Source organism: Euprymna scolopes, chromosome 26 (genome assembly GCF_053919585.1).
Source record: "Euprymna scolopes isolate OS-2025 chromosome 26, ASM5391958v1, whole genome shotgun sequence".
In the NCBI taxonomy this organism is placed as follows: Eukaryota; Metazoa; Mollusca; class Cephalopoda; order Sepiida; family Sepiolidae; genus Euprymna; species Euprymna scolopes.
Genome location: NC_136507.1, coordinates 89,017,874 through 89,039,827, shown reverse-complemented (window position 1 = coordinate 89,039,827; position 21,954 = coordinate 89,017,874). Strand labels below are relative to the sequence as shown.

The window sequence follows — 21,954 nt, the reverse complement described above, 5'->3', positions numbered from 1 at the left end:
TACCAGTTTTTTTTTCTTCTTCACAATTTTTGACATCGTAACTGCTATTTTTTTTTTAATTTTTAATAACACAATAAGTCAAAACACATCATTTTTATAACATAAAAAACGTGTATTTCGGGTAACACAAATTCTACTTTGGTATTTTGGAAACTGAATTATTTACAGTTTGTTTTCGTTGCAACAAACCGTAAAAACAAATCTTTCTAGACTGAGAATAAAAGAAATTCGCTTAAACTGGAATATAGTCATAAAAAGTTGCTCAATATCCGGAGAATACCTTCTCTTCGTATCCCTTCTGCCGAAATATCTGGTGGAGAGTTTGTCACGTATTTCTACTTTTTTCGTTGAGGGGGATTACATTTTCGTGTTTTCATATATTTCTTTTATTTTTGAAAGTTTTGTTGGGGTAACAATGGAGTTGACATATAATAATGAAAAGCTGCTCAATATTCTTAGTATAGCAAGCGTTGCCAAACCGAACTTCATGTCGACCCTGGCAACGCTGGGTATCCATGCTAGTATATATATATATATATATATATATATATATATATATATATATATATATATATATATATATATATATATAACCACAATTAAGAGTGTAAATTATGATTTACAATAATTTATTGTTCTGCAGGATACCCCAAGAGAAATATTAAGATTTCCTTAATCCGCGGAATTTCAAAGAATGCGTCTTTTCATCAGAGAAAAGATATCCTGGCGAAAAATAAATTGTTGTAAATTATAATTTATAGTCATTAATTGTGTTCTTTTATGACAAGCTCTATTTCCTGTTTTGGTTGTATTGAGCCTTTTTTTATTACTATTTATACAGGGTGACCCCAAAAGAAAACGGGCCCCAACTCTAATTAGGCCCTGTTTCTTAGTGTTTTTTCCGAACGAAATTTAACACAGTGTATTCTTTGTCCCAGCTCCCACTGGGGTCTTGGTGTACTCACGATCGTTGATTCTGCCATGTCCTGTAAAATACGGACAATCGGGGAATAAATAATGGAGATATCACGTTATTCTGGGGTGTCACCCTATATTCTCTATAAGTTTATCGAAGCTTTTCGCTTGTGAACTTAATTTTTACTCCTTGATTTTGTATATATATATATATATATATATATATATATATATATATATATATATATATATATTTGCAGGCCGCCCGGTGTTGCCCGTTCGTAAAATATGCATAAATATTCTATTTTAATTCGTACGGAAACTCTGCATGCGAGTATTGTTTTTTTTTAAACAGTACATTCCTGTCAATAAAAAAAATACTTCGAGATGCTGAGATCGAAACTCAAACCTACTATTCTTAATATAAGGAATCTGTCAGGAGAACGATTAACGCATACATATTCGTGAAATAAAAAACAGATAAAAATCCGATTGACCCCCCCCCCCAAAGTAACTTTTTTTCAATTTTGACCTAATAGGAGTCTTTTTTTCCGGATTAAAACCGATTAAAAATTTTCCACGTGCCTGAATACCCTATATACCAAATTTCAAGTATGTAGATAAAAAATTCGTTGAGTTTTGTTGAAATGTTTTTAGAAAATAATTTATATTTTTAATATATACGTTTATATTTTTAAACAAATATTTTTATTTATTTATTTATTATTTTTTAAAAACAGCAATCATCGGGCGTGCATGTTTTAAAAAAAATAAAATAAAAATAATTAAAAAAAATATTAATTGTTTACGTCCAAATATGGCGATTTTCTAAGAAATATGAGCTTCAAGGTGAAGACGCTGAATCAATCGTATTAGCATTTAAAAACAATCAACAACAATTCTACGTAAATATACAAGCGATAAAAATAAACAGTAAAATTGTCTATGGCTTCATAGGCCCTATTATAACACACACACACACACACACACACACACACACACACACACATATATTTATATTAATATGGATAAAGATAAATGGAAATGAAAAAGATGTTTATTATCCTCAAAGACCTCACTTGTCCTCTGACCGTTTTATGACTCCCACCCAGATTACATTCTAACTTGACAAACGAAATAGGAAAATGTATTTGGTTGAAATATCAGTTTTCGACGGTAATTCTTGGCCTGAAGACGTAATCCCTCAATGCGGGTGATTACAGAAACATGTATGCACATATGTAGCCATTAATGTTTGTATAAATAAATTTAATATACCTGCTCTGTTCACTCATTGAGCACTCTTTGGTAGACACATGTTGTTTCATTGGATGTACTTCTAGGAAACTAAACTCTACTGGCTATATATATATATATATATATATATATATATATATATATATATATATATATATATATATATATAAATGCTTGTCTTAGAAGATTGTAGTATTAGTATGCTGGAGCAACGCCGAAGGTGTGCTAAGCGACGATTATCAAGATTATCCAAGTCAACAAGTTTTGTTCAACTAAAATACGCTTTAGAATAATAAAAATATTTATTCTAAATATTTATTTATATTAATTTAAAAATGTAACTTAAAAATATTATCATAACAATTTAGTTCATAACTTAGAATAATGACATGTAAAATCATTAGGTGATTATCTTAGTGACGTATACTAATGACGTAACGAAAGAGCTTAAAAGACACGGATCAGTTATATTAGACAAAAGTTGGAAGTCAGAGAGAGCAGACTCAGTTGATAGCCAGAGCGAGAAAGACGAACAATAATGGCTTCGAGTAGGGGAAAATGTCGACTGTAAGAATCTAGGACCAGCGTTGCAGCTTTGCAATGAGGGAAACATCTGGAATAAAGCTGCTGTAAATACCACCAAGATTTGTACGAATCTTGATTTACAGTTTTTCCAAGGATTTGTCAAATCAAGGCCGAAGATGGACCAGATATGTTCCCCATTTGGCCAGATGTTGAAACCTCAAATAAGTGTTATTCGTCCTTTGTGTTGTAAAGTATTTATGTAGATCATTGTTCCGTCATGAACTGTATTTAAATGATTATACACACACAACGCATTCTAGATTAGACAATCACAACGTTACACGGTCATAGATGAACACATATATAGATGAATGTGATATGTATATACACACGTATATACACTCTCATACAATCTAATTACTAGACGATATACGAATTCAGACATTATATACTAGCAAAAGTACCCGTCGTTGACTGGGTTCAAAAACACCCAACAGAAAATGGACTCTGATTTATGATTTATGATAGGTTATGAAACGTTGTAAAGAGATAGCTTCGACTTTGGGGGTATCAAAACCAAAGCAAAATATGATGAAAGTAAAAATAAAATAGATAAACCCCATAATTTATTATACCATACCTGTTCATACTGAAACACTTATCATAATATTCTGTGAATCTATATTAAAAAACCTTGTTAAACTTTGTGACATATTTACATTCTATGGAGGTCAGGCGCGAACGAACACTCCATAATTTTATTATATCATTTTTCTTCAAACTGAAACATAATTATCAAAGTATACTTACGCAGATAGATATGACAAGTCTTTATTAAAGTTTGTGCCTATTTCCATTCTATGGAGGGTAGGCGTGAACGCAGACCCCACAATTTTATTATACCATCCCTATTTAAATTAAAACATACTTATCAAAGTATTATTATGTACATCTATATCAAAAACCCTTGTAAACGTTTTTTTTATTTTTAAATTTTTTATTTCCATACTTTATGGACCAGGCGCGAACGCAGACCCCACAATTTTAATGAACCACCGTTCTGCCAGATCAAACATACCCATTCCTGTGTCTCGATACATCTTCTATCATTATATGTGATCAGTTTTCTATAATAGACAACCATATAGGAGCCTATTCGTGACCACACACACACACACACACACACACACACACACACACACACACATACACACACACACGTTCAGCTTTATATTATATTATATTATATTATATAATATATATATATATATATATATATATATATATATATATATATATATATATATATATATATTACATTTTGCATTTTGCATTATGTATTTTGCATTTCGGATTAACTTGAGACGATTTTCATGCAAGCTGAAATGTTATGCGCGGTTTGTTTTTATATATATTTTTTACATATCCAACATTTTTCCATTTTTTTATTTGGCAAATTTTAACTACAATAAATTGCAGTTTCACTTAATGCCTTAAATAGCAAATTCTAGCAATGCTACAAATATGATTTGCTGATTTCTTTATGTCATCTGATGAGAAGAATAACAAGGATAGCATTCTTTGAAACTCTGCGGAATAAGGACTTTGTAAATTGTTTTTTGGAATATTCAGTCGAACAATAAATTTTGATTGTAAAGTTTAACTTAGAGTTTTAATTTTCTTTCTCATACATACATACATATATATATATATATATATATATATATATATATATATATATATATATGACACACGTTTATACACACGCACACACACATACACACACACACACTATGCAACAAGACGAGGCTGATAAAAGTCACGTTTTTTTTACCGTTTTTTTTTTTTTTTTTTTTTCAGTGTAACAACTTTCAATTAAAAACAACAAAAAGGAAGCCGACATGCCCTGGTATGATATCGAAAAGTTTGTTCACCTTCCGGATCCGGAACTTATTTGCAGTATTTGTCAATGCGTCTTTGACCACGCCGTAGAGAGTCCGTGTCGGCATGTCTTCTGCAGAGTGTGCCTCGAGCAATGGCTTAAAAACAACGATACCTGCCCGACATGCCGTGCATGGCTGTTAATACAGGGCACGCAGAACGTCCTGCCCTTAGTGCAGAACGTAATCAACAAACTGCTGATGTACTGCGATTACCGGAACAATGGCTGTCGGCAGAAACTTCGACTTGAGATGTTTGACGCTCACATTCAGAAGTGTGAATTCAAATTACTCCAGTGTCCAAATGCCGGTTGCAATGTGAGTCTCTTGCGGAAGGATCTCTCGCAGCATGTCAATGACACCTGTGAACATCGGAAGATTACATGCACCAAAGGGTGTAATCTTAAGATACGATTTAATGAAGTAAACTTTCACAATTGTACACCACAACAAGAATCTCAAAGTAAGTATTATTATTATTATTATTATTATTATTATTATTATTATTATTATTATTATTATTAATTAAACATATCATTATTAATTAAACATTATTATAATTAATTAAACATATTATTATTATTAATTAAACATATTATTATTATTAATTAAACATATTATTATTATTAATTAAACATATTATTATTAATTAAATATACTATTATTACCCGACCTCATCCCAGCTGTGCTATTAAAAGAGTGCTCAGCCGAAGTAGCTCCAGTTCTCTCCAAACTCTACAACAAATGCCTTAATGAATCTTGCTTTCCGAGCTGTTGGAAAACTGCTTCTGTGGTACCAGTATTCAAGAATTCTGGCGAAAGAACTGACCCATTAAATTATCGCCCTATTAGCCTCCTCCCACTTTTTGCCAAAATATTTGAGACCTTAATTAACCATGCTCTAGTCCAGCACCTTACAGATGCTAAACTTCTGACCGACCATCAATATGGATTTAGACAAGCCCGTTCCACGGCAGACATCCTCACTGTAATCTCTGAACGCATATACCATTCACTGGACAAAGCGGGAGAGGGCAGAGCGGTAGCTCTAGATATATCTAAGGCTTTTGACAGGGTATGGCATGAGGGTCTCCTCAGGAAGATTAGATCTTACGGTATCACTGGTAGAATACTTAACATAATTAAATCCTTCTTAGACAAGAGAAAAATCCAGGTTGTCCTCGACGGTCGTACGTCTAAACAATATAATATAAATGCCGGAGTGCCCCAGGGTTCTATCCTTGGTCCTCTGCTGTTCCTGATATTCATAAATGACCTCCCCGACAAAATTGCCTCTGAGATGGGTATATATGCTGATGACACCACACTCTATAGCAGGCACGACAGGAAAACAAATGAACATATATCTAAAGTAATGGCAGAAACACTAGAGGATGACCTCAAATCAGTAGTGGAATGGGGACAAAAATGGATGGTAACGTTCAATGCCACCAAGACAAAACTGGTTTCATTCAATAATTACAAGAAACCTTCTCTACCACCTATAGCAATGGCCAACAACTCTTTAGCTGAGAGTACGTCTTTCAAGCTCCTTGGCCTAACGTTCACAGGAAACATGAGCTGGAACAATTACATCGAGGGCATTGCCAGGGCCGCTGCGAGGAAGGTGGGCTCTCTCTACAGTGCTAGAAAACTTCTAACTCCCGAAAGTATCCTGTACCTCTATAAGGCCACTATTCACCCATGTATGGAGTATTGCTGTCATATTTGGGCCGGTGCATCGGCTACTAGTCTCTCGCTCCTTGACAGGGTTCAAAAGAGAGTCGCAAATCTGATAGGCCAAAACTGGCATCTAAACTTCAGCCTCTGTCCCATCGTCGAAACGTTGCATCCCTCTGCCTGTTCTACAAGTATTATAATGGTGAATGCTCTGAAGAACTGCAAGCACTTGTGCCCCCACGACGTGAACACCCTCGACAGACCCGACAAGCTGCAAAATCCCACCCCCACACTGTAGAGATCCCTAGATGTAAAAGATCTTTCTACTCCAGTAGTTTCTTCCCCATAACTGCTAGACTTTGGAATTCCATTCCAGGTCACTGCTTCCCAACTGTACTGACATGCATAAGTTCAAGTGCAACGTGAACCAACATCTCGCTGCCCTAATCCCTACATAGTACCCCAGTAGATGTTTCCCCTGATAGTAGCCCCCTACACCAAAGTGGCAATGTGCCTTGTTTGGGGTGAAAATGTAATTAAAAAAAAAAAAAAATTTATTAAACATAATATTATTAATAATTAAACATATTATTATTATTATTATTATTAATTAAACATATTATTGTTATATTATTATTAATTAAATATGATATTATTTAAACATATAATAATTATTATTATTAATTAAACATATTATTATTATTATTAATTAAACATATTATTAATTAAACATATTATTATTATTAATAATAATTAAACATATTATTATTATTATTATTATTATTAATTAAATATAATATTATTATTTAAACATATTATTATTATTATTATTATTAATTAAACATATTATTATGATTATTATTATGATTTAGATATATTATTATTATTTAAACATATTATTATTACTATTATTATTTATACATGTTATTATTATTGTTTTTATTATTTAAATATTATTTTTATTATTTAAACATTATTATGTTTATTTAGACGTATTATTACTATTACAATTACTATTATTATCATTATTTAGACATATTAGTATTATCATTATTTAGACTTATTATTATTTTTTTAATTATTTAAACATATTATTATTATTATTATTATTATTATTATTATTATTGGCTCACAAGGAGCTTTCACACATGTCATAAAGGATCTATCTTTGAAAACCACCTGTGGTGTTCTCTGAAAGCTGGGTGACAACAAGTCTTCCTAGTTTTCCAGTACTCTCCACCTCTTCTGATATTATTAGCAAATGGATTTGCATTATCGCAACAGCTGCTTACAACTGATTTCTCGCTAGCAACAGCCATTGGTCTCCACTGGAATTTGAGTGGCAATAAGCTTCCCCAAGATCTCGGTTCTCTTCACACTTGTCCAGTGGAGGTCTGGTCAGTGTTCTCTCCTCGGTCTTTCCATCTTCCTTGACCTTTCTTGGCTATTTGGCATCAATCTTTTTCTTTGTGGGGGGTGGGGGCGATGATTGGGTAATGGGAGGGGCTAGGGGACGGGATAGAGAACTTATGGATATGCATCTTCAATGTTCTTAGTTCCATGTAACGCTTCTTTATGTTTTGTCTCTGCAGTAGCTCGTGTAGCCCGTGCATGTGGCTTATGTTTATTTGTCTCCGTCTTCAAAGGTTTTCCTTAATATTTCAGCTGTTTTCATTATTGTTATTCGTTGTATCTTTCCAGCTATTCCGCTGATTCCAATTTCTCCCATTCTTTTTTTCATAGCTTTTAGGAATTGTTCCTAGTGCTCTTACTATTATAGGTACTATATTGATTTTATTTATCATCTATATCCCTTTCAACTCTCTGGCCAGCTCGGTGTATTTACTCCGTTTCTCCTTTACTTTGATATTTATCCAGTGGTCAGCTGGAACAGTAAAGCCTATGATTTAGCAGAACTTTTCTTTCTTGTTGATTATTATGACATCCGGTCTTCTTGCTTGGATGGGTTTATCCATTTGTATGCCTATGTCCCATAGGATTTTGTGATTGTCATTTTCAATTACTCTTGCTAGCTTATGCTTGTACCATTTGTCGGTGCATTCAAGGTGCAGTTTTTTGCACACTTCTCAGTGTACTGCCCTTCCTACTTGGCCGTGCCTGTTCTTGTATTTCTTTTAAGCTAGTTTGCTACATTCACTTACTATACGGATTATTGTTTTGTCTCTTTGTCTACAGAGTCTGCATTTGCAGTTTTTTTTTTGTGTTTTGTCGATCTTTGCTTTGATGTGGTTGGTTCTTATCGAGTTATCTTGTGCAGCAGTTATTAGGGATTCAGTTTCTTGGTTTACGTGTCCTTTTCGCATCCATGTCCAAGTGTTTTTGTTATACTCGTCTTTTGTTATCCTTGCTAATCTTCCGTGTAGTTGTTTCTCTTCCTATTTTTCTTTTCTTGTCTTATCCTTTGTCTCTCTGTTTTCTGTTTTGGTGGGTTTTTTTCTGTGTCTCTCGCTGCCATAATTATTCTTTCAGTATTTTGTATTATGTATTTTTCTAGTTCTTTTTTTGGCGCCATTTACAATCTTCTATACAAACCAGTACCCTCCCACCGTCTTTCCTTTTCACATAGAGTTGGTCAACATCATCCTTCGGGTGTAGTGTGTTATGGTCATGAGTTTTCTGGTCTTCTGATTGAGCTGTCTCAGTTCTTCTTAGTCCACCCTATGAACGGTCCAGAGTATCTCACTAGTGATACTGCTCATGTATTTATACCTTTTATTAGGTTTCTGCTATATAATTTAGTTTCCAGAAGTTTTCTTGTTCTCCTGAGGTATTTCTTTCCAATTCTTTCATTTCTGTTGCTTTGATGGTGTCAGCTTCCAAAACTCCTAGGTATTTATAGGCGTCTTGTTCTCCTAGTGTTCTCATCTCAGTTTTGTTGAGTAGTTCCATGCCTTCTGTTGTCTCCAGTTTTCCCTTTCTCATAACCAGTAGTGAGCATTTTTCCATGCCAAATTCCATTTGAATATCCTGGCTGAAGATCCTGATAGTGTTTATTAGTGTCTCTAGTTCATTTTCGGTCCTTGCAAAAAGTTTCAGATCGTCCATTATTATTATTTTTATGAAGCATTATATTTATTATTTAAAAGTTTATTATTATTATTATTATTATTATTATTATTATTATTATTATTAGTAGTAGTAGTAGTAGTAGTAGTATTTAGAAATATTATTATTTACTCACTAGGAGTTTTCACACAGGCCATCACTAAAGATTTCTCTGTCAACAATCTGTTGTGTTCCCTGGAGTCTGAGTGAAAACAAGCCTCATCAAATTTCCAATATTCTCCACTTCTTTTGATAATATTTACAAATTAATTTGCGTTATCACAACAACCGTTTACCATTAATTTCTCACTGGCAATGATTTGGCCTTCACTGTAATTTGGGTGGCAATAAGTCTCTCCAAGGTTTCAGTATTCTTCACACGTATTCAGTGGAAGTCTGGTTAGCGCTTTTCTCTTATCGGTCTTTCCATCCTCCTTAGCTCTCTACGACTATTTGATGTGGTGCCAGTTGATGGCAACACAACAATTTTGTTGTTTGTTTTGTTTTATTTATCTTACAACCTCTATATGTCTGGTTAGCGCTTGCAACTCATTTGTATTGTTCTCTGCATTCCAGGGTTTTCCTTAATATTACAGCCATTTTCATTATTGCTATCTTCTCAGCCATATCCCCAATTCCAATTTGTCACGTTCTGTTTTTGAAGATTTTATGCTCCTACTATTATTGATATCTCGACTTTCTTCATCTTCCATATCTCTTTCCGCTCTCTGGCCAGTTCTGTGTATTTGCTCTGTTTCCCTGTCGCCTTGATCTTCACTCTATGGCCTGCTGGAATGGCAAAATCTACAATCTGGCAGAACTCTTCCTTCTTGACTAGTATGACATCCGGTCTTCTTGCTTGTATAGATTTATCTGTTTGTATGTCAATGTCCCATAGGATTTTGTGATTTTAATTTTCAAGTACTGCTGCCAGTTTGTGCTTGTACCGTTTTTCTTTGTATTCAAAATTAAGTTGTTTGCATATTTACCAATGTACTGCTTTCCCCATTTGATTGTGTCAATTCTTATATGTTTTTGGGCTGGTTTGCTGCATCCACTTATTATGTAGTTTCTTGTATCATCTCTTTATCCACAAAGCCTACTGTTGTTTTGTATCTTGCCAATCTTTGCTTTGATGTAATTGGTTCTAATTGTGTTATCTTGTGCGGCTGTTATTAGGTATTCAGTTTCACTGTTTAGGCGTCTTTTTTTGTAGCCATGTGCAAGTGTTTTCGTGACTCTCATCTTTTTTTTCATCCTTATGAATTGTCCATGTACCTGTTTCTCTTCCCATTTTTCTTTTCTCGTCTTATCCCTTGCCTTTCTGTTCTCTGTCTTGTCTATTTTTTGCAGTTTCATGCTGTAATGATTAGCTTTTCTGTGTTCTGCATTGCATATTTTTTTAGTTCTTTGTCTTATATCATTCACATGGTCTTTTATAAAAACCAGCCCCCTCCATCCATCTTTCTTTTTCACAAGAGTTGGTCAGCATCATCCTTTGGTTGAAGTGCATTATACATGGCCATAAGTTTTTTTTATTTTCTAGTCGAGATGCCCCAGTTCTTTCTTGGTTCAGCTTATAAACGGTCCAGAATATCTTACCAGTGATACTGTCCATTTTCTTATTCCTTTTCATTAGGTTCTTTTTGTATAGTTTAGTTTCTTGGAATTTACTTATTCTTCTCGGGTATTCTTTTCCAATTTTCTCTTTCATCTTTGTTGCTTTGATGGTGTCGGCTTCCAAATTTCCAAATATTTTTAAGTGCCATGTTCGCCTCGTGCCCTCATCTCTGCTTGATTTGGTAGTTCCATACTACCCGTTGCAGTACTCATGTTTCCGTGCCAAATTCAATTTAGATATCCTGGCTGAAAATTCTGGTTGTGTTTAATTAGCATTTCCTTTTTGGTTTCTTACTAAAAGTTTCAAGTCCTTGATAAACATTAGGTGGTTCATTATTTCTCTGTATTAGCAAACTTGTACCCAGGTTGGCGTTTCCTTAATATATTGTTAAGAGGCATCATAGCTATGATGAACAGGCAGTCCTCTTGAAAGATACCTCTTTGTATTTTTATATTAGTTATGTATCAGCTGTCAGTTCAAGCCACCATGTTTTCATTGCTTTTTCAATCAAATTGATAATCTTGTCTGGTATTTCATCACCACCACCACCACCACCACCACCACCACCACCACCACCACCACCACAAGTCTCTCAAGATTTCCAGTACTCTTCACCCTTTTTCAATAACTTTTAAAATAACTTTGTATAATTGCAACAGCTGCTTACTCACTGACAATGACCATTGATCTTCACTGGAATTCAAGTGGCAATAAGTCTCCTCAATGCGCCAGTACTCTTTGCACTCATTCAGTGAAAATCTGGTTATTGCTTTTTCTCCTTAACCCTTCACGCCCATTTTGTGTGGTATCAGCAAGGCTGAGATTTTTAGTGGGGGTGGGAGCGGTCAGTTTCAGTCTCCTTGGTTTCATGTAGTGTTCACAGAGAATCTACATCCTGATGCCCTAAAAGGTTCCTATTTTTCTGATTCCCAATTCCAATTCTGATTTATTGTCCTAACACTATTATTATGTCCTGGTCCTTTGCTTGGATTAGTATGTCCGTTAGTATTTTCATGATTTCCATTTGCCACTAATAACCAGTTTGGTTTGGATCAGTACAATTTGTTTGCATGTTCAAAGTACAGATTTTTGTATAGTCCCAAGCAGACTACTTTCTCAGTGCAGTCGAGTATATTTTTGTATTCCATTTGGGCTAGTTTGCTGCATTCACTTATTCTATGGTTTATCATTTCATCTCTTTATCCACAGAGTCTACATTTACTATTTTTTCAGGATCTTGTATATCCTAGCTTTTATGGTCTTCACATTGTTCACCTTGGTAGTGTTTTTCAGCGGCAGTATTAATCCCTCTGTGAGTTTTCTAATGTGTTTTTATAGCATTTTTATTCACACAATCATCAATGCTTAACAGTCCTCTTCCTCCTTCTTTTTATTTGACAAAGATTCGGCCAGAATCATCCTTCGGGTGCAGTTAGTTGTGCATGTTCAATAGTTTCCTAGGGCAGGTGATCCAGATACCAGGGATCTTTTTTCTGTTCAGTTTATCTTGCTATGATGCTGCACAAGTATCTATTCCTTCAATTAGGTTTCTGCTGTTTAATTTTGTTTATTGGGCACTTTCTTGTCCTTCTCAGGGATGCATTTCACCATCTCTTTCATTGACTTCCGGGATGCCTAGATATTTGGAAGAGTTACATTCGCCAAGTGCTTTTATCGCAAATCTATTAGATTGTTCTTATTATTTGCCCATCACACGTTCTCACACAGTTCATCATCAGAGTTTGCTTTTTGACAACAACCGGTGCTGTTCCCTGGAGTCTGGATGACAATAAGTCTCCCCTCAGAAGCAATTTTTACCGGTTAAAAACCAAATCGAATTTGTTCCACAAGTCTAAATCTCCTAGATATCATATTTCAAGTCTGTAGACCCAAAATTGGCAAAGTAGTTTGGTAGAGACCGTTCTTCACACAGACAGACAAAGGTCACATATGTATATAAGAGAGAGAGAGAGAGAGAGAGAGAGAGAGAGAGAGAGAGAGAGAGAGAGAGAGAGATTATTATCATGAAATTTCAACCGATGTATGTAGTAGTATCTTACTATTTTTGTTTTTGCATTTTATAAATAAAGTATAACAGTTACCTCCCTTGAAACTCACATCAAGGGAGACAACTTTGTAACAAATGTAAACTATATATATATATATATATATATATATATATATATATATATATATATATATATATATATATATATCTTCTATATCTTCTATAAAAACAGAGATGTGTGTGCCACAGACGATTTCTGATTGGTTGATCCAATAATCACATCTCCTAATAAACTACGCTCTTACCTTTACCATAAAATATTATGGCTTTATTTATTGTCCATCTTGGAAGGGTTTAATTTTTTTCTAACTTGTTATTTACAAATTAAAAAAATACGAATCTTACACAATCTTACAATCCAACCTACGACATCCACGGCCGCCATTCTGGTGCTACCGCAGACATGTACACAACACGAAAACGATGTTTTGAAAATCTAGCAAAAATGAATTTTCCTGAAATTTTTCAATATTTAAAAATAAATTATGCCGGCTGATAAAATTTTAAAACTTTTTGTAAAGCTAGAAAGATAAAATTTAAAAATACTTATTTTTATGTAAAACGCGCGTTCCCTCGTGGTCTTTTCATTTCGGGTTTGTGTACACATAGATTCGAAAAAGTTGTCAAAAAACAAATATATAACAAATAAATGTTATCAAAGGCAAGATAAGTTACTTTTCTACCAAACTGGATATATTTTTCGTGTTTTTATTCAATGTAACACATTTATTCAGCTCGAAAAAACGGGTTTGTATTACTGTACACATAGATTCGAAGAAGTTGATAAGATACGAAACAATACAGGACGAAAACACGCGCACACACGCACACACACTCACGTCCACTACCGTCCTTGGCTACGTCACGTTGTTATGGCAACACGATAAATACACAGTAAATTTGATTTTCTTCATTTCTACGCAAATATTACGCAAATATAAATCATATAGAATATCTGTATGAATATAATTACACGTAATAGTTAAATAAAGATGATCATCGTATAAGAGAACCGAAAAAAAAAACTAATAGGGAATTTGTATAAAGTTGTATTTTCTTTTTAAATAAATAGAAAAAAGGGGTGTTGATAAGACTATCGATACTTATACAGTTTAGTGACGACATTAAAAAAATGAAAATATTGAAAAAAATTTTTATTGTACGTAACTGTTATAGACTGAAGTTCTCCGAAAAAAAAATTTCACTTCATTTGATCAAGTATTTTTGTTCTTACAGCGAAAAACAATTATTTATCACGACGACGTCAACGTGGCCATTTTGGAAATGTACCTAGCAGAATACCTCCATTTTAAGCCAAATTTCGCAATCTAGCCTTTTTTTCTCGCCGTATTGAGATGCGCACCGCACAACACATCTGCAATTTTTATACGTTTTTTTTTCTTTTTTTTTTTAAATCTGCAATTTTTTTGCGTTTTTTTTTTTTAAATAAGAATACTATTGAATATGCAAAGAAATTGAAGAATGCAAAGAATTGAAGAATTTTTATACGAGATTATTTTCGAAACATGCTCAGTTACTTGGACACGCATGGATAACTTCGAAACTTCGTTTATTTACTTCTGTTACAACTTAAAAAAAAAAAAAAACACCCCAAAAATGGCATCTGTCTTCGCAAAAAAAAAAAAAAAAAAAATCTCATTCTGGTGGGGGAAAAAAGGGCTAGATTGGCCTAAAATGGAGGTATTCTGCTATGTACGGCAGTTACCTGCCCTTGGGGAATTCCTGGGTCTGCAATAACATTTCCAAAATCGCCACGTTGACGTAGCCGTGATAAATCATTGTTTTTCGCTGTAAAAAAAACTACTTGATCAAATGAAGTGAAATTTTTTTTCGGAGAACTTCAGTCTATAACAGTTACGTACAATAAAATTTTTTTTTCAATATTTCCATTTCTTAATGTCGTCACTAAACTGCATAAGTACCAGACTATCATTACACACAAAAATATATAGATTTATTTTTGAGTAAAGTTCCCCGGGTTTTCCTTTCACTTCAGTAAATAATGGTCTTTTGTTATATATATATATGATGTTTATGTTTATATATATGTATAAGTGATAGTGTCTGTGTGTGTCTGTGTGTGTCTGTGCGTCTGTGTGCATTTCTCTACGCTAAAACTCTGTCAATTTTAAGCCTACAGATTCGAAATTTGATATACAGGGTACTGAGATTTGGGAAAATCAATGTGATAGGTTTTCGACAGAAATTTGGCGATTAAGTGCTCAATATTCAACAATTAGACCTTTGAGAACTCTACCAAACTTCTCCTACAATTTAAGGTCTGAACACGTGATATTTTATATATAGATTCCTTGGACATGGATCTAACTTATTAACTTTACTTGATCCCTGAACAATAAATGTTAAGAGGTCATAATAGGGGTCAAAGTTTTAAAAAATTGACCGTTTTTTTTCCTCAGCATACACTTCAAAACACCTGGGCAACGCCGGGCACCGATTGCTAGTATATCTATAAAAACAGAGATGTGTGTGCCACAGACGATTTCTGATTGGTTAATCCAATAATCACATCTCCTAAAAAACTATGGTTCGTAGGCTCTTAATTTTACCATAAAATATTATGGCTTTATTTATTGTCCATCTTGGAAGGGTTTAATTTTTTTCTAACTTGTTTATTTACAAATTAAAAAAATACGAATCTTACACAATCTTACAATCCAACCTACGACATCCACGGCCGCCATTCTGCTAGGCGCAGACACGTACACAACACGAAAACAATGTTTTGAAAATCTAGCAAAAATTAATTTTCCTGAAATTTTTCAATATTTAAAAATAAATTATGCCGGCTGATAAAATTTTTAAACTTTTTTTAAAGCTAGAAAGATAAAATTTAAAAATACTTATTTTTATGTAAAACGCGCGTTCCCTCGTGGTCTTTTCATTTCGGGTTTGTATTACTGTACACATAGATTCGAAAAAGGTGTCAAAAAACAAATATATAACAAATAAATGTTATCAAAGGCAAGATAAGTTACTTTTCTACCAAACTTCGTGTTTTTATTCAATGTAACACATTTATTCAGCTCGAAAAACGGGTGTGTATTACTGTACACATAGATTCGAAGAAGTTGATAAGATACGAAACAAAACACGCGCACACACGCACACACACTCACGTCCACTACCGTCCTTGGCTACGTCACGTTGTTATGGCAACACGATAAATACACAGTAAATTTGATTTTCTTCATTTCTACGCAAATATTACGCAATCTATATCTATCTATCTATCTATCTATATCTATCTATCTATCTTCTATCTATCTATCTATATCTATATCTTCTATCTATATCTATATCTATCTATCTATCTATCTATATCTATCTTCTATATCTATCTATCTATCTATCTTCTATATCTATCTATCTATCTATCTATATCTATCTATCTATCTTCTATCTATCTATATCTATATCTTATTAACTTTACTTGATCCCTAAACAATAAATGTTAAAAGGTCATAATAGGGGTCAAAGTTTTAAAAAATTGACCCTTTTTTTTTTTCTCAGTATTAACCTCAAAACACCTGGGCAACGCCGGGCACCGATTGCTAGTATATATATATATATATATCTCAAAGAATGAAACCATTAAAAAGACAAAGCATTAAAAAATTATAAATGAAAAGAAAGATGTAACTATTTCTTTTCATCGCTTCTTCGCAGCTTTTTCTGACTAACATTTTCAATTCATTGGCAACTATCGTCGCATTTTAGTAAAATGATTTTACTTATTTTTTGTAATGTTAAAAACTACATTTTTTGTTATTAATGTTATAAAATTGGTTACATTAGAAACAAGAGTTGACGCTTTCTTTCTTTTTGTAATGTTTTCATATTTTTTTTTGTTTTTAAAATCTCAGTTATGAAAAAAAAAAAAAAAAAGTAGCCGCATCTTTCTTTTTTTACAATTCCCCTAAGTGCGTTGTTTTCAGCGTCCTACATTCTTGTATAAATGATAATTAAAAAATAAAAAATAAAAAATGAACGAATATCTTAGTGCAATGAAGTTACCCACCTCAAATCCACGATGAGTTGTACAAAAGCGTCGTATTTCTTCAATGCGATGGAATTCATTTATATTTTTAGAAACAATAATTTCATCAGCGCAACTTTTAATCTGTGCAAAATAAATATCCTTTATTTATTGGATGTTTTCATGCGGAGAAATTTACAAATCTATTTAATACACACACACACACGTGTATCAGAAATTTCGTGAAAATAGTGAATAATTCCACCCCATCTTTCTAAGCTTATAACTCCTCGAAAAATGTAATTCAAGCCCTAATTTTTTTTCAATTAAAGGAGCAAGGACCAAGGTTTCATTAAAAAAATAAAACAAAACAAAACAAAAAAACAACGTGTTTAAAAAAAAAAAAAAAGGTTTTACACTTCGGACTTTACAGGTAAATTTCTAAAAACACTACTTTTTTGTTTTAAATTTGAATATATTATTTATTGACCTTTTCTCTTCAATTTGTGATATATAAGACTTTGGTACATAAATTAATTATTTACTTTTTAATAGACATTTCAAATTGTGAAGCGTGAATTATTCGACCCCCTGTCTTTCCAAGCTTATAACTCCTCGAAAAATGTAATTCAAGCCCTAATTTTTTTTCAATTAAAGGAGCAAGGACCAAGGTTCCATTAAAAAAAAAGAAAAAGAAAGGAAAAACAAATAACGTGTTTTTTTAAAAAAGGTTTTAAACTTCAAACTTTACAGGTAAAATTCTAAAAAACACTACGTTTTTTGTTTTAAATTTGAATATATTATTTATTGACCTTTTCTCTTCAATTTGTGAGTAAATTAATTATTTACTTTTCGGTGAGTAAATTAATTATTTACTTTTTAATAGAAACTTGAAAATGAGGGGGGCGTAAATTAAAAAAAAAAAGTTTGTCTAAAATATTATATTCGGTTTATTGGAAAGAACATAAAATTTCACATTGACCCTGAAAATATTGTAAAAATAGAATCAATAGAAAAATTTTGATAGATTTTTAAAGTTTAAAAATTGAAAAATATTGAGTTCGGAAAATTCATTACTGTTAAAAAAAATATTTCTATTACTTTTAAAACAACTTTAATAGTTTATTTTGGAAGTATAATCCATAAAGAAAATAAATAACCCACTTTTAACAGAGAAATTACGAGATTTTTATATTTTATTCGCAGTTTCGTGTTAGGGGTGTCAAAAATTCCTACAAAAATTCTGATACACCTACTGAAAGGGACAGACCAAATATCAAGGTCTCATGAAGGATATGAAAAGAAACTGGAACGTGAGGGAGATATCAATCATACCAGTTATTGTCGATGCCACAGGGCTTATGAAGAAGAACTAGAAGTCCTACCTAACTAATATTCCTGGTGAACCAAGTACAAAAGAGATCCAGACAATTGCACTTAAGGGAACAATGAGGATACTTAAAAGAACTCTCGGTTGGCTCAATAAAAAGCAGGGGAATGTTGGCAGCTGATTTGGCTGCCCCATACCCAGCGTTACAACGGGACAAGATCAAAGTGTAGTATCTGTTCTTCAGATGCTGCACTTCTATTTCTTGTTCTCTTTCGGTGGAAGAGAAATCCTTCACGACTGAGACAATTTTTATTTTTGTACCTTTTCTCCACGTTAAAAAACGACCCTGGTGTCTAACTCTGTCCCGTGGGGAGGCATAGTAAATAGGTACAATCTTCAAAGAAAGAAAATGAAAACACACACACACACACACACACACACACACACACACACACACACACACACACACACACACACAGACACGTACACACACATACGTACACACAGAGAGATACACACAGACATACACAGGCACACACGCATACACACGCATACACACACAGTTTTTAACTTTTGAGATGAAGATTCATAAATTATATTGTTTATATTTTTCACGGGACTATTCTCATCCTGGGTATTATTTTCACAAACTTCCGAACATCCGCACCTTCAGCGATCTTTATGCTGAACTCAGGAATCAATACAGAATTTCAAAACTTAACCCTCTACTTAGTCCACAGAGGTAGATTTTTCACGTTTCGTCAGCCATGATTAGATAAAATTCTCAAGTATTGTTTATTTTATTCTTTGTCAATGTGAATATGTGATGCAACGGATAAAATGTAGTCTAAGAATAAAAATAAAAAAATCTATTTAAGCGAAAAAAGTAAAATTGGCGTGATTAGTTGGGACAACGTCGAGTGTTCAACAGGAGAAAAAGACAAACGATTGAGAATTGTTTATTACTACCTGCAAGTCAGACATTTTGAAAGTTGGAGTCGCCATATTTTGGAGAATTGTTACCGACAATTTGAAAGTCGGAATTTTTTGAGAGGTGCTGTCGTCATGTTATGGAGAATTGATAGTTACGATTTGAGAGTCGGACCTTTAAGAGGTGGCGTCATATTATGGAGAACTAAGAATTACGATTTGAGAGTTAGATTTTTTGAGAGGTGGCGTCGTCATGAGAATTGAGAATTACGATTCGAGAGTCGGACTTTTGTAAATGTGGCGTCGTCACGTTTGGCAGCTGAGACAACACATTGAAGTTAAGAGTGTGAATTACAGTGTCAATGAAAAGGAATGCTATCAATTTTTAGTTAGTTTACAGGTTGTTAATAATCAGTTATAAGTGACAATTCTTTAGAAGTTGAAGGTTTAATCTTGTGCGATGCTAAGGATTAGCTAGCGATAAAAAAGAACAATAAACAAACTTATTTAACTTTATATATATGATATTATTAATATCTTTGTCTATTTTCAGATCAAGAATTGGAAGTTTCTTACGAAGATGGAAATCATTTTACAGTAGATGGAAATAACCCAACCTTCAATTATTACCATTATTATTATATCAATAATGCACTGATCGATTCGAATGAAAATGATGATGTACCAATCCAGTCGCCCCTGTTGGTCGATGTCCACTCTCAATCTGCAGCCAATGAAGCTGAAGTGGACAATATAAGGAACTTCTATGAGGAATTTGGCAATCTCTGGCCTGAACATGTCTATAGCAACAGTAATCAGCACACAGAAAATGTAAACGCCCATCCTTCCGACGTAGTTACGGAAGATGTATCACACAGAACTATCAGCAGCAGTAACATCATCAGCAGCAGCAGCTATTCAGATGACATCATAGAAATTGATAGTCCTCTGTCCAGCGCGGTTATTAAGATTGAGCCAAATCACGACAATGGGCATGCCAGCTCGTCTCACCACACAAATGTTCAAAACTCGCCAATATCTACGAGGACCACCTCGCGAACCACCACCCCAGGCACTTCATCCTCGCAGACTACCTTCAATAAGATGCGCATGAACAGGTGCGCGAAACGTTCCCACTCTTCGTCTACGCAGACTCAACCTGTTGTGAAGAGACGTCGTACACGTAACCGAGACAGCTTATCTGTGACAAATGCGCGTGAGTCTGCAGCGACTGTAACCACTTCTGCCGTGTCCACCAGTACCATCATGACTCCTACGATCACCAATAACAGACTACCGGCAGCTGACACAGCTTCTACCCACAGTCCCCGGTTAATGTTAAACTCTGATCGCCATCACACGTCTTCGGGCGGTAGGACACGGCGAAGGCAGAGAGGATCAATTCATGAACGACAGTTCATTATCCAGCCAGATGTAAATAATATCCCTGTTATTACTGAACCAACTCCTCTAGCTGGTGTTCGTTTAATGGAGGCTGCAATTGCCGGTGGCAACCCGGCATTCCAAGATAGACGACATTCCCATCAACCTGAGAGCACAGTGGATCAAGTTGATTCTGATAATGACAACTCTAGCCCTTCTAACATTTATAATAACTCAGGTTGGTTAGAGTTGAACCCCTTTCTCTAATTAGAAATAAAAACACAAAACAAACAAACAAACAAACAAACAAACAAACGAACAAACAAACAAACAAAAAAGAAAACGATAACAAAAACAAAATAACCCCACCAAATAAATAAATAAATAAAATAAACAACAGCAACAACAACAACAACAACAACAACAACGACAAAAAAAAACTTTCTTCGAATTGTAAAAGGAGTATGATTCGGAAGATACTGATGACGTCATCGTCAGTTTGAGTTGTACAACAAAAGCTGACTCAAGGTAACACCCAAGTATTGTTACTAAGAAAAAGTAATTCCTAAAAAAAAACTAAGGTTAGGAATAAAACAACAACAATAAAGTATAGCCTTATTTACAAGGAAAGAAAAAAAGATTTTCTGCAACGATTTGTTTTTGTTTTTTTATGTTTCATCTTTCAGTTTAAAAATTTTTTTTTTCAGATTTCTTATATCCTTACTAAGAATACTATGTGTCTTAACTGTTTATGACCTAAATTATGATGTAGATGATTAAAAAAATATTTATTGTTAATTTTAATGGGTTTAAAGGGTAAGGATACTATGGTTGTCTTCAAACTAGAAAAATTATGAAGTTCAATAGTTAAACTACCACTGAAAATTTTTGCATTTCATAAACTTACCTTCATTATTATTCATAATGCTTGAAAAAGTGTTTTTATGATAACAAACAAAATCCTCCACTCTCTGAGACAGATGGCTGCATACTAGATGTAAGCAATGGACAGTTACAATCTAAACATATCTGGCATCTACCCAGATACTGAACTAAAACATACAAGGCGTGTTTTAATCAATTCCCACTTTATTTATGTCGTTATAGTCATTTATTTACGACTGAACGAATTAGTTCGACTAAGTCATAAAGCCTTAAATAAGTTCACAGACATTTTTTGTATGGGCACTTTTATTGATAGTACACACATGAACCTCT

The 21,954-nt window shown here is 33.6% G+C and overlaps 1 protein-coding gene across 4 annotated transcripts in view; it reads left to right on the top strand.

Moving 5' to 3' along the window:
• The window catches only part of LOC145248253 (uncharacterized), a 47,158-nt gene extending 25,772 nt beyond the window's left edge, over positions 1 to 21,386 (top strand). For all 4 annotated transcript variants that reach the window (XM_080110129.1, XM_080110126.1, XM_080110128.1 and 1 more), the window contains exons 2-3: positions 4,558 to 5,100; positions 19,907 to 21,386. In XM_080110129.1, coding sequence (XP_079966255.1) covers positions 4,599 to 5,100; positions 19,907 to 21,003 — 1,599 coding nt within the window. In that variant the 5' untranslated portion in view covers positions 4,558 to 4,598 and the 3' untranslated portion in view covers positions 21,004 to 21,386. The remainder of the gene's footprint in view (positions 1 to 4,557; positions 5,101 to 19,906) is intronic.
• The last annotated feature ends 568 nt before the right edge of the window (positions 21,387 to 21,954 follow it).